This window comes from Thunnus albacares, chromosome 20, assembly GCF_914725855.1.
Source record: "Thunnus albacares chromosome 20, fThuAlb1.1, whole genome shotgun sequence".
Classification (NCBI taxonomy): domain Eukaryota; kingdom Metazoa; phylum Chordata; class Actinopteri; order Scombriformes; family Scombridae; genus Thunnus; species Thunnus albacares.
Window position 1 is genome coordinate 25,457,504 of NC_058125.1, and position 13,375 is coordinate 25,470,878.

The 13,375-nt window shown below is 37.3% G+C and overlaps 1 protein-coding gene across 4 annotated transcripts in view; it reads right to left on the reverse strand.

Annotated features, from left to right (window-relative positions):
• rnf213b (ring finger protein 213b) overlaps positions 1–5,895 on the reverse strand; it is a 42,034-nt gene extending 36,139 nt beyond the window's left edge. For 3 of the 4 annotated variants that reach the window (XM_044336782.1, XM_044336783.1, XM_044336780.1), the window contains exons 1-9: positions 5,816–5,895; positions 4,942–5,102; positions 3,508–4,304; positions 3,274–3,429; positions 2,391–2,560; positions 2,021–2,304; positions 1,685–1,932; positions 385–591; positions 82–295 (exon numbers count right to left, since the gene is read on the reverse strand). In XM_044336782.1, coding sequence (XP_044192717.1) covers positions 82–295; positions 385–591; positions 1,685–1,932; positions 2,021–2,304; positions 2,391–2,560; positions 3,274–3,429; positions 3,508–4,304; positions 4,942–5,043 — 2,178 coding nt within the window. In that variant the 5' untranslated portion in view covers positions 5,044–5,102; positions 5,816–5,895. The remainder of the gene's footprint in view (positions 1–81; positions 296–384; positions 592–1,684; positions 1,933–2,020; positions 2,305–2,390; positions 2,561–3,273; positions 3,430–3,507; positions 4,305–4,941; positions 5,103–5,815) is intronic. The other variant, XM_044336784.1, reaches the window with a different exon arrangement.
• Positions 5,896–13,375: the final 7,480 nt, after the last annotated feature.

Genomic DNA, 13,375 nt, shown 5'->3' on the forward strand with positions numbered 1-13,375 from the left:
AGATTATCACAAATAATCATTTTAAAGATAAAACTGTGTTCTTTTACATGTTAAATATGTGTCATTTGTAGATTTTTCTACCTTCACATTGTCCTGTGCTCTGTTGTTATCCTGCAGCTCTCCACATTTTCGGAGCCTGTACAACAGACTCTGGATCAGGTGTTCTGCAGGGATCCCTGTCAGGTCTGAGAATTCAGGAAGATCCTCAAACGCGACCAGAGATAACCAGCCCATCAGAAGCAGAGGCATCTCTTTAGCCATAGGTAACTGTGTCTTGATCAAACTCATCATTCTCCTGTTAAAAAAAAAAAAAAAGCTGTTTCAACACAAAAGCGATCATCATTCCAGGAAAAGAAAGTTCAGGTTGCTTTGAGAGAGACTCACTGTCTTTTTTCAGGGTGAGACTGTATGTTCTCTCTGAACCTGCTGAAGTGGACTCGTTCAAGTCCTGACCAGTTCTCTTCTTCAACAGTTGGACCCACTTTTGTTGCGTCGGCTCCTGACTGTCTGAGTCTGAACAGCAGAGGAACGAGCAGGACGAGCTCAGACACCATATGCTGCGCGCAGGCGTTCATCAAACCCATCACAATGCTGAGGGGAGAAACAAGAGTGATATGAAGATGTGTTATATGAGGTTATACATCAATACCTCAGACTAATACTCCTGGTACTATCCTGAGCACTTCTATTACTACACAGGGCTGTAGTTACCAATACACTACATACACTCAAATTACACAATAGGTTTGGTAGGCAACAAATAAATCCATTATTTTTCATTAAAATACAACTGATAGATTTACTATGTCCCCTCCTGTTTTGAAACAGCCTATAAAAATGATTTCAGAGGATAAACAAAAACATAATTATTCACTTGTATTAATAAATAAATGTGGAGGAAATAAAGGAAACATTTACAGACTTATCATGTTACCTAGTCATACATTTTTTATGGCTAGTGGGCTTACAGGTGGGAACTGGGAGCTCTATTTCACTATTCACAGTTATTAGCTTTCCTTCTTGGCCTTGTTTTGTATTATTCTCTGTTTTAATATTACCTTGTCAAAAAATGGGACACAGCTTGTTAAATATTGGTTAATATACAAATAAAATACTACATCCTGTCCCCTTTTTTTACTAATGTTAGTGTATTTTGTTTTAAATGGTCTGCAAAAAACTGAAACATGATCCTAGATTTTTTTGTCTGAATTCAAAGATAAATGGTCATCTATCGGTGTACCGGATTGTAACATACCTAGCTGTTTTAGGAACAACAAACCAACATGTTCTTTGCCATTCAAGAGCAATACCTCCAATGAACTCAGATGGTGCTCAAGTCTCATGGGAGAAATTTTACCAACCAATACAGCAGCAGATAAGCATTTACTTTAGGATAAGGACAGAAAACCCCAGTATTACTCCTCCTGCTATTACCTCCACTATCATTAACTATATTGGTTGAGTAAGCACATGTGGTTTTTGGCAACATATACCACTGGTCTGTTCTATACTTAGATTCTTTACCAAAGTGACATGAAGACAACTGAGCTATATGTATCTCCGTGACAATTTAACTGTTGAGGAAGACCATAAGATTTGGTTAAAAGCTTTGAAAAAACCTGATGAGTGGACATAAAGATTTTTTTAACTTTATCCGTCAGGCTTGAAGCTTTTGCAGACTTACTATGGTAGATTTTGGTAACAACTGCGCGACCCCTCCAGGTTTTTCTCGTCCATTGCGGTCTCTGAGGACACCAGGCGACAAAGGTCAGCCCAGCCTCTCACTCCAAGGTTGATCTTACAGTTATTGGTAACCATGAAAACAGACAAGCCCAGAAGAAGAGGACTGGTGTCCCTGCAGCCGCCCGGTAATTTCTCCTTCGGCTCTCCTCTTAATATCTGAACCAAAGTCTCTGAAATCAGCTCTGATACCTGTAAATAAAAAGATTTGGTTACTGGAGGAATATTGAGGGTGATATATAATGAATACTTTGAATTCTACTCTTCTTATTGCACCAACCTTGACCATGGGAGGTCGTGAATTGTCTGAATATACAACAGTTGTGTGTGCAGAACCAAGACTCTTCATATAATGCCACAAGTTGTCACACAGGCTTGTAGTGCTCTGTTTGTCAGACGGGGACCATTTCTGGAAGATTCTGTTCAGCAGAGTTCTCGCTGAGGCCTCCCAGGTGTCTGAAATCTCCACACCTTTTGGTGTCCTAAAGCCGACCATGTGAAGGCCAGTTTGCCACAAACTTTGCACCTCTAGACGACTAATGAAGCCTTCATAAAGGTGCAACTCTAGATGTAACACAGGCAGGTACATAATCAGTTTATGTGACAAACCTACAGTCGAGTGTTGACATGCTGAAGTTAAACAGCCTTACCTTTAATGTTGGAATCTGGTGGACTAAGAAATTGCCTTTCAGCAGTTCCTAGTATCTCTTTGTTTCGCTGTTTTACACCATACCGATAGGAAAACCAGGCACCTCTCTGCAAGATTCTTTCTTCAATGGAAAAACTTGCCTCTACCAGGTAGCCTCCCTGCTTTTGGCCACTAAACATAAAATAATAAATATTTGTTATAATGATAATTTTACTGTAGCTGAAAACTTCAGTCAGTAAATATCAGGACAGTAATAAGATTTTTATTGATACATCTCTGTACTTCTCTACTTTCTTGTATTCCTTTTTATAATCTTGACATTGGAAACAGCGGTGGACAAAACAATCTCGCCTCAAGGTCAATTTAGTAGCTGTTCTGGAACTTTTGATCATACCACATTATCTTCAACAGCAGACAGATTTTGCCCAGTCATCATCGGAATGTAGATGTTTAAATTTCCATTTAAATGTTCCATTTTCCATATTAAATTGACCGCGTGTTAAGATCGTTGTGTCAACTTCTGTTTCCAAGGTCAAGAGTTGAGCTATTGCCTTTATTCCACATTAATGATTTAGATCATCTGGATAAATTGTTGGCTGGTTCACAACCTGTCTGATGGGTATTATCATAACTGATAAAAAAAAAAAGATTAGCAAAACTACAAATATAAGACACCAGTTTTAATAAACCAGAATTATGCTAACTACAGTTCCTTCACTGTTCATCTGATGTGATTGTAAACACCCGCAAATTAAATCTTTCAGGCCATGTTTCAATTTAAATCTAAAGCGTTGGTATACAGAGCCATTATAAAAAAGACATGTATTGTCCTAATGCTTTCTGACTGCTGTGTATTAAATCGTATAAACATAATTAATACTTACACAAAATGTGTCACATCAAGGTGGAAAGACTGTTCTCCACAATACAACACAAGCTTGTCGTGTTCTTGGTTGAATCTAAACTTCTTGTCCAGAACAGCGTAGATGTGAAAGGTGAACATGGGACCAGAAGGTGGAGGTCTCACTGGGCTTCGATCACTGTGGAGAAACAAAAATAAGTTTAAAATGAAGATTTAACCTCAGTATTTAATGTAATTGTTATTATATTGCTCTTACCATTTGCTTTGGGATGCTTTTGTGGTTTTATCTGCTGTGGACTGTTTCTCACTCTTCGCCTCTCCAGACACAGCGTTGGCGTAAGACTTTTGTTTGGCTTGTGAGTCTGCGGGATCACCTGAGACCCCTGCAGAGGGATTCTCCTCTTTAGATTTAGATTCTTTATTAAGTTTCTCTTCCTGCTTCAAATCTACGTCTGATGACTTTTTATCTGGATTGTTATTTTCAGCAGAGCCGTCGTCCTGCCGCTGGGTATCTGGCGTGTGTTGTTCTTGTTTTTGCTTCGTCTCTACAGTTTTCTTTTCCGACGGGACAGAAGCCTTCTGGTCATCTTGCACCTGCGGATTCCCGTTACTGTCGTCACCTGGCTGAGTTTGGCCATGTTGAGTCTTTTCAGTGCTGTCGTCCTGTTTCGGCACAATAAAGTCAGAAGCTTCAGTCTGTGTTTCCTTGTTACACGGAACAACAACGGGAGTCTGTGTGACTTTGTCTTTGCCTTTATGTTTCTTGGTTTGAGTCTGTGCTTGTACCATTTTAGCATCTTTGAGGTGTTGTGTTCCACCTTCTTCTGACTTCTCACTGACGTCAGTCTGGGCTTCCACATGTTGTGTTTCTAAAGATGAACCTTCCTGAGTTTGGCTGCTTGTCGTCTCCACAGCCTCCATCTTGTCCTTCTCTGTGTTGTCACTTTTGACACCTTTTAAGTTTGAGGCTTTATTTTTTCTTCTTCTTTCATTTCTCTTTTTCTTCTTCTCCTTGTCTTGAACTTTCCTGCTGAGATCACCTGGTCTTTGTTCCTGAAATACACATAACTTCATCTCTCACTGTGGACCACATATCAGGTTTTAACACAAATATAAGATGAGTAGAAAGAGTTTGACAGCTGGAACAGTCAGGAGCCCAAATGAACATTGAAACCTGTTTTTCTTGCTGTAATCATTCCTCCTGTTCATACTGACCATTAGAAGATCCCTTCATAATGACCTTACAATGGAAGTGATGGGGGACAAAATCCACAGTCCTCCTTCTGTGCAAAAATGTATTTAAAAGTTTATCTGAAGCTAATATGAAGCTTCAGCGTCCAGATGAGTCAAATCAAGTAGATATCTTTCAACGTTACAGTCTTTTTAGTGCCAAAGTTCCTCTTTTTGTTACTATACTTCCACCTGCAGCTCAACAGGGAAACACTGTCCGAGGAAACACAAAATTTGATGCTAAAAAGACTGTAAATGTGTTAGATATCCACTTGATATGACTAACTCAGACTGCTGAAGACTCATATAAGCTTCACAGAGACTTTTTAATGACTGTGTGGATCTTTTAATAGCCAGTATGAACAGGAGGAATGATTACACCGAGGAAAACCTCTTTCACTGTTCATATGGACACCTGACTGTTGCTTGAAAAATTGTGAACCCGTCCTTTAATTCCTACCTCATTTCTTTTTCGGGCTCTTTTGGATGCAACATCCTCTGTTTCCTTGGTTTCCACCTGAGATCCAGAGGCACTGTGGCGGTTTCCTCCCTCCTCCTCCATCTGAAGGGACTCGTTCTCCGGGGGGGGGGAGTCCCTGTTCCCCTGTTAGCTATCTGTGTCTGAGTATAAAATCACATGTTGTTACATCCTTCATGTCTGCACATATCTGGGATATCTTGCTGTTCAAGTTAAGTCAGTTGGATTATAATCAGAGGGGGAGTGGCTGAATGAGAAACGTTGCTACAGCTAGTTCCCAGTTTTGACTGTTTGTCTTCCGGATGGACTTTGTACAATCATGTTCAATCATAAATATATAATTCTACAACATACTGTGGGCTAAAATACAACCACCATAAACACCATTGGGGCTGCAACCAACAATTATTGTCATAATCAATTATTTGATTCATTATTTTGTCTATAAAATGTCAAAAAAAACAACAAAATCTAGAAGCAAATGTTTGTATTTCTTGATAGGTGATTCATTTCAATTCATTTCCTTATGATCAGCTAATCGGTTAATCAACTGATTCATAGCTAAACACCGTGAAGTCCAATAAAGCCGCCAATACAGATGCAAATACACAATAAAAATATGACAATTAACATCTGAGCTGATTTCAGATGGTTTTCACTTGAACACAAAGGTGTTATTTAGTGACAAAGTTCAATAAAAAAAAATCATATGCAAAACATTTAAGGCCGATTGTACTTACAATAGATCAGGAAATAATGCTGTTCAGTTGCAGTAATGTGCACTAGCTGTACTGTACAAGCGATGAAGTGCATTTAAGAAGAAGATAACTTGACATGTTATGCTGTCTTTGCTCACCTTTTCAGTTCTCAAGTTCGCACGGACAGTTTATAGATGTGTCAGCTGTAACTTGTGAGATGTTGAAGAACTGTTTGTTTGGAAACCAGCTGTAACCGCCCACACATTTAGGGAACGTCAACAAATTATTTAGCTACTTTAGCCAACTACTAGCTACTATCTCTCTACGTAAATTTAGCTCTTGAAGTAAACCGTGTTCATTTGTCAAATATGACTCGACTTATTGGTCTTTTAACACTCTTCAGGTGAGTTTATGATAATTTCAGAAGGTTCCTCGTTTGTAATTTTGTAAGTAATTTCTACACGGTCCCTAAATGAAAAACGTCTGTTTCAGTTTCATTTCTTTCAGAATCTCATCAAACAAGAAACTTATGCTGCGTTCAGGTGTTCGCTTTCGATATCCGCAAAACGCAGAACGCTTTTTATTATAATCTGTCAGCAGAGTAAGTCAGCAAGTACTGTACTTAAATACAGTTATGAAGTACTTGAGTATTTCCATGTGATGCTACTTTATACCTATACTCCACTACATTTCAGAGGGAAATATTGTACTTTCTACTCCACTACATTTATTTAACAGTTTTAGTTACTTTTCAGATGAAGATTTGACACAATTTAAATAACAAAACTCAAATGAAACCTTGTGTTTTATACTTTTATGATGCCAGTGGTGGAATGCAAGTACTTTACTCATGTATGGTGCTTATGTGGCAGCAAATGATGCACAATGAACCAGACTTTAACATAGTGTAGAGTTTATTGAAATGTTGTTGGAAAAAAAAAATACAAATTGAAAAACAAAATTGCACATTATGGCAAATAATATATATATACATTTGATACAAATACACAATACAAATGCCAAATAACCAAAACAAGTTATTATTCTTATTACTAATGTGACAAATAATAATAAAAAAAATACAATAATTCAAATATAATGTTAATAATAATAGCTATTGTGTGATTGCTGCTGCTGAAAGCTTCATTGTTGCAAAAAGTTGTTTTCCTGAATGAATTTATTCAATTTTATATGACATCTTCTGGTAAAACATGGCAATAGACTGCAGCATATTAAAAGACAGTTTGCTAAAGTGTAACTGCAGCTGATTCATCCACAAATTTACACAGATTTCAAGACCCACAGTCACAGACGTGAGAACTCACACTGTCACCGGGCGCCATCTAGTGGTGAAAAAAGGACATAACAGTGTCTCCAGATGAAATACTGTTAAATACTCGAATCCAAGAACATTAGATGGTCAGTCCATGTAAAACATTTATGATCTTAACATGTGGGTGGTTTATGAGAAGCATTCCTGTAAGAAAAGATGAATATATAAAATAAACAGTGTGGGATTGTTTTTCCCCTAAAAGATACCAAAAAATTCAACAGTGAAATGTTATTATTTAGGTGTTATTGCAATTGTGACAATTAAATCTTCACCAATCCTCATAGAATAATTGTGATTTTTTTTTTAATATTTCAGAGTTTGTGTCCTGAAGTTTTACACAATGTCATTTAGAAATACCCTGTTCTTGAATTTAGGTGAAGTTTGCAGAGAAATTGTTCTTTAAACTGAATCATTTGGAGATTATGATGTGAAGACGTTGTAATCCCAAACAAACAGGATTATGAAGGTTTCTTGATCCTCCGAACTACGACCCTGCTTCTCCTCCCTAGAGGTCGACCTCCTGCGTTGCTCGCAGCAGCCTCCGCCTCTCCTGACAGCAACCCTGATGGTCTGGGTTCAGCTCGGGGAGGTGCAGGCTTCCTCCCTGATCTCACACCGTCCACGAAAGCCTCCACCCCGTCGAACTTGGTGGTCAGCTCGGCGAGACGCTCCTTCAGGGCGTTGAACTCCTTGTAGAGATCTCCCAAGGCGTCTGACAGAGGCTGGATCCTGAGGGATGGATCAAAACAGTCTTAATTAGAGTTTAATGACTTGAAACATTAGATTATGGTTAAAAAGTGAGAATAGGATGTGTCCTCACCGCCCGTAGTCAGGCAGCACAGTGTTGTGGTCATGCAGGAGCAGATCTTTGACCTGAGTCGTGATGGCGTATTTCCAGTTGTCTAAAACCAGTGTGAGGTTGGCGCAACTTCTGGTGTTCACTCTCTCAGCTGCAGGTGAGTAAAAACACAGCAGGTAAAATATAAGTGAAGGTGCTGCGAGTGTTCTTTATCAACAGGCAATAAGAAAAACATACTATTTTAAAATCACAATTTAACCTTTTAACATCCACTGGGTCGCCGGTGACTCACTTAAGCCAGTTGTAAGTGGTAGCATCACGCAGTAATGAGTCAAAGCAATTATTATTAATAATAATAATAATAACAACAATATCTTTATTTATATAGCACCTTTTAAAAATAGAGTTTACAAAGTGCTTTGACAGACAAAACAAAGATGTGAAACAGAAAACAGATCTGACCTTAAAAAGATGGCGGCCAAAGGCAAAGAAAGACAATAAAGAGATGATAAAAAGTTTAAAAGAAAGATGATCAATGGCACAATTTGGTCAATTGGAGATAACTGGAGAGGTTCAGGGACACCAGTGAAACCACAAACTAATAACTAGCTCCCATAAGGTTAGTCCTAGAGGTCTGGGATTGTATACAGGTTGACAAGATGTAGAAGGTTTATGGTGTTCTGCATAGTTCTGGCATAAAAGCATGTCCTAATTATTGTTATTCAAATATGACTCATTTTAAACGAGGCCTGAGTCTTATTTGAACCGATGTAGTTTTGTTTGTGTTTTAGCCACATGCTAAACAAACACATTTCCAGAAACTAGAAGATGTCACTTGTCAAATGAAGCCTAATACATACATCACGACCTTACAGTTCTTCTGTTATAAGCTTTAACATTTGGCCAAATAGGCGAAAATTCCATAAAAAGGGCAATAAATGAACTACAAGTGGTGGAAGAAACAACCAATCTGATATCAGTAACACCAGAGGAAAATGAAAAAGTCAAACATTTACAATGTTAATTAAAAGAAAACAACTCAAGTATCCAAAGTTAAGAAAATAGGGGTTAGATATTTCATTTGGTGATTATCTCATATTTACAGTTTTGTGAATTTTCTCGGTGCAGAGAAGAGAAGAAGAGAAGAAGAGAAGACAGGGAAAAAAAGGAAAGATCTGAGTTATAATTCTGGATTTGAATGTAAAAAAATGAACCTGCAAAGTAACCAGTAACTCTACAATAGTTATATGTAACCTAGACGTCTAAAGAAACAGAGATGTTGACAGTTTGTTACCTGCAAATCACCAAATCAATGCTGACTTAGATATGGAAGTATTTGCAATATTTCTCCAAAAATGCAAATATACACAAGTAAAGCTCCCGACCTCGAGTAGCCTCAATGTTTTACTCAATACTCAATAGGAAGGAGCAGAAGAGAAGACTGATGAAGATATAATTCTGAATTTGAATTTAAAACCTGCAATCTGCAAAGCAACCAGTAACTCCAGTAACTCCAGTAACTTCAGATTAGATGACTTGCAAGTCAAAAGATGTCTAAATAAACTACATTTAAAAATCTTTTAGATATCTAACTTACATACAACTTTTGTTAAAACAGCATTTCACTGATCATATCTTAAAGTATAGCAGATTCCAGATGTAACTTTGACATGTGGACAGTTTTTTTCCTACAAAACACTGAATCAGTACTCAGGCTACTTAGATTTAGAAGCATTTTGCAATATTTCTCTCTGAAATGTGGTGAAGGAAAAGTAAAAAAAAAACCTTAAAAAATGGAAATACACGAGTACTGTAAAGGTTCTTGAGTAAATGTTGTGTCCAACCTTCATTCTTATAATCCCACTCTGGTCTCTGAGTTATCTTCTGTTTCTGAGCAGCACACAGAGTCAGCGAGAAGATGATCAGAAGTCCAACAGTCTTCATCCTCACACCTTCATCTGTGAACAAACACACGTCACGAGTATCTTTTTTTGCTATAAACCGCATTTGAAACGTGCACGTTAATCAAACCGACCTGCAGCGACAGACGCCTGAAGTCAAACAGTTCCAGTTTCTTTTGAAGAGATTATTATTAGGAGGGAGGGAAGGAGGGTCTTAAGGCTCCACTCCCATCCGAGGCATCGTATGTCATGACTTCAGCTGGATCACAGTCAAACAAGAACCTGTTGAAACTTTAAGAGCATCGCAAATGGCAACAAAGGTTTAAAATCATTCCTACTAACACTCAAACACTTAATGATGCGCAACATTTCCACAGAGAGAAAGAAAAGAAGAACATGTACAGTATATGAATTATAAACGCTGTAATGTGAGAATGTGACTCTTCTGGGACCTTCAGCGGAGGTGTTTGATGTTTTTTTTTTTTTTACGGTCACGTCCGAACTTACACATTCCTTCATCTGTTGTCCATCTGCAGTCCAGAGGAGGCCGGCCGTCGTCTGAGATGATGAGGCTCACGATGCAAAAAAAGGATAAAAGTCTTATTTGTTCTTATCAAAGACAAATAATCTTGTCAAGCATCAGAAGCACTGTAGGATTACAGTTATTGTCAGACAAGGGGCGTCACGATATACCGGTATTGGTGATAATCGTGACATTTGAAAGATGAAATCTTGATATCATGTTAATAATACACATATGATAATATTGTTTAAATATGGATCTTTTGTTTATTACTATCCATTAAGTGTTCTTTAGTACAGTTACCTTCATTCTGAGTGTAATTACTTTGCCAGAAAAAGGGACAAAACACAAAGTTAAAGATGATTTTGACTGATAGCATTTTATACATTTTCTATAGATGTCGTGATAATATTGTTATTGTGAATTCTTTAGGCTGTGATCATCGGGTGATACTCGCTATATCTCTTTTTTGTGAGAAAACAATAAAACAAAACTAAAATGTTTGAAAATATTAATCGCTAAACTGAGCTGAATTAAGGCCAGTTTAGTTTAAAGCATCTTTAACATTAGTTTCTGACGGTTCATCTCTTTTTTTTTGGTAATTATCTTTATTTAATCAAATGTTTTCCATCATGAGGTTTTGCTAACAATCTAATAAATACCTAGAAACATAAGATATACTGTTAATTAATGCAGTCAAATACATGTACATTCATATTCCCTAAAACTGACAGTTTATTTCTTATATGAAGCCTAAAGTCTTTAAATGTTTGATAGTGGTTTCAACAAAACTTATTAAGTCTTTTTTTTTGCTTGAAATGATCAAATTTCACTAGTTTAAAAGAATATCATTCGGGGAGTTTTTGCAGCTCACTCACTGGGCTGCACATGCTCAGATAGCTTGTAAAAAGATTTATTTCAGTCCACACAGTGAGGCGAGTTACAATAAATCAGCAGAAATCTGAATGTATCCTGGAGATTAATGTACAACAGGACGAACCTCGGTTGTAGTTCAGCTGTGTAAAAATAAAATAATATTTCTGTGCAGCAGCCTGTTGACCCAGTATTCATGTTGATATATTTGGTGTTTGACGAGCACATGATGATGAAAACCAGGCTGAATTCCAGTCTCATGAGACGATTGTCCACTTTTCAAAATATGCAATATGGCCAAAAGTATACGGACGCCCAATCGTGCACTGTTGGAACATGTCATCCTAAAACCACAGATATTAATTTAATTTAATTTAATTAATACACAGGTTCTTCACTTCAGGGATTAATATACTGGAACATGTGATGTAATGATTTTATTTTGAAAGGATCTAGTTTAAGGCTGCATTTAATGGTTATCTTCATTATCGATTCATCTGTTGATTATTATTTTCTCAATTAATCAGTTGTTTGTTCTATAAAATGTGAAAAATGTCAATCGTGGAACAGTCAAAGATATTCAGTTTAACTACAGAAGACTAAAGAGAGCAGGAAATATTCACATTTGAGAATCAGAGAATCTAGTTGATGCTTTCACTTGTAGAAATAGTTGAAGAGGCTGATAACAATAATAATAAATACAGAGAGAGAAGAGAGAGAACATTTTTATGGGTGCTACCTCATATCTTCAACTGTAAATAAAATCTTGCTTTCATGATACACTGCATGGCCAAAAGTATATGGACGTGTGAACATTACGCCCCCATATGTAACTGGATGTGTAATGTATGGATGTGTAATTCCACAACACAGCTATTAATCTGCTGCTTCAGGCTTTCCGGCAGATGTTGGAACACGGCTGCAGGGATGTTTTCATCACGTCTGGCTCACAGTTAGTGTTCCAGTTCATCTCAAATGTGTCGGATGGACGGGGGTCAGAGCACCGAACTGGGAAAACCGTTTTAGGGCTGCAACTAACAATGAATCGTTTTATCTATAAAGTAGTCGTATTTAGAGCTCACGGTGTCGTCCTCAAGGGTTTTGTTTTGTCTGATTAACAGTCTGAAACTAAATATTCAGTTTACTATCACGACAAAGAAAAGCCTCAAATCTTCACATTGGAGAAGCTGAAACCAGCTAATTTTTTGGCATTTTTGTTTAAAAAGTGACTTAAAACAAATGATCGAAATCGTTGCTGATTAATTATCTGTCAATCGACTAATCAATTAATCATTGCAGCTCTAAACTATTTCTTTATGGACATGGATTCGTGTCATGTAAGCACACTGCTGTCTAAAACAGAGCATCCTGCAGAGCTGAAATAATACATCGATTAGCTGATTGAAAGGAAATTAATTGGCAACTATTTTGATAATCGATTTATGATTCAGGCCCCTTAAATGTGAGAATTTGCTGCTTTTCCTCATCTTAAGACATCTGATGACGACACCTTTTTAAAAAGTATTTTCATAGGTTTTATACACCAAACGATTGATCAAAAAACTAATTTGAACAATAATTGATGATGAAAATAATTGTTAGTTGCAGCCCCAGTATGCTGTAGCATTAAGATTTCCCTTAATTGACACTAAAGGCTTTTACCCAAATGAAAAAAAACAGCTCTAAAAGCAGAAAAGTGGTGGGGCGTCCAAATACTTTTGGCCATATAGTCTAAGAGTTTTCTAATCTTTGAGTTTGCATTTGTTATTTATTCCCTTTCTTCACTGCTTCTATTGAATTAAACCAGACACCCGAAACAAATCAGACGTTTCTCTCAGCAACAGGAATTCTTTGTCTTTTTTTTATTTTTTTATTTATTATTGTTTTGTTTCAAATCCAGGTCAACAGCATACAACTTTCAGGGGTCCCCAGTTGCCTCCGTGGAAATCGAGGACCTGCTGTGACTCCAAGAGCATGCTTGCTCAGCAAACGGGCCCCTGGATCAATACAAAAGGAAAAACAAAAAACAAAAAGAAAAGGTCGCTGCTGTCCATATTAGCATGACATCAGATAATCGCTCTCAAGAATTCACACATGGGGAGGGAGGGGGGGCGGAGGGGGGGAGGGGGCAAGAAAGATATCATCATCACCGGGCGAAAAAAAACAAAAAAACTTTTTTTTTTTTTTCTTTCTTCTCCTTTTAAGCATTTTCAAATTAATCTACAACTAAAAAATATATTCTCACTTCATCAATGGAATTACTGTCAAGCTTTTACAAAGAAGCAAACG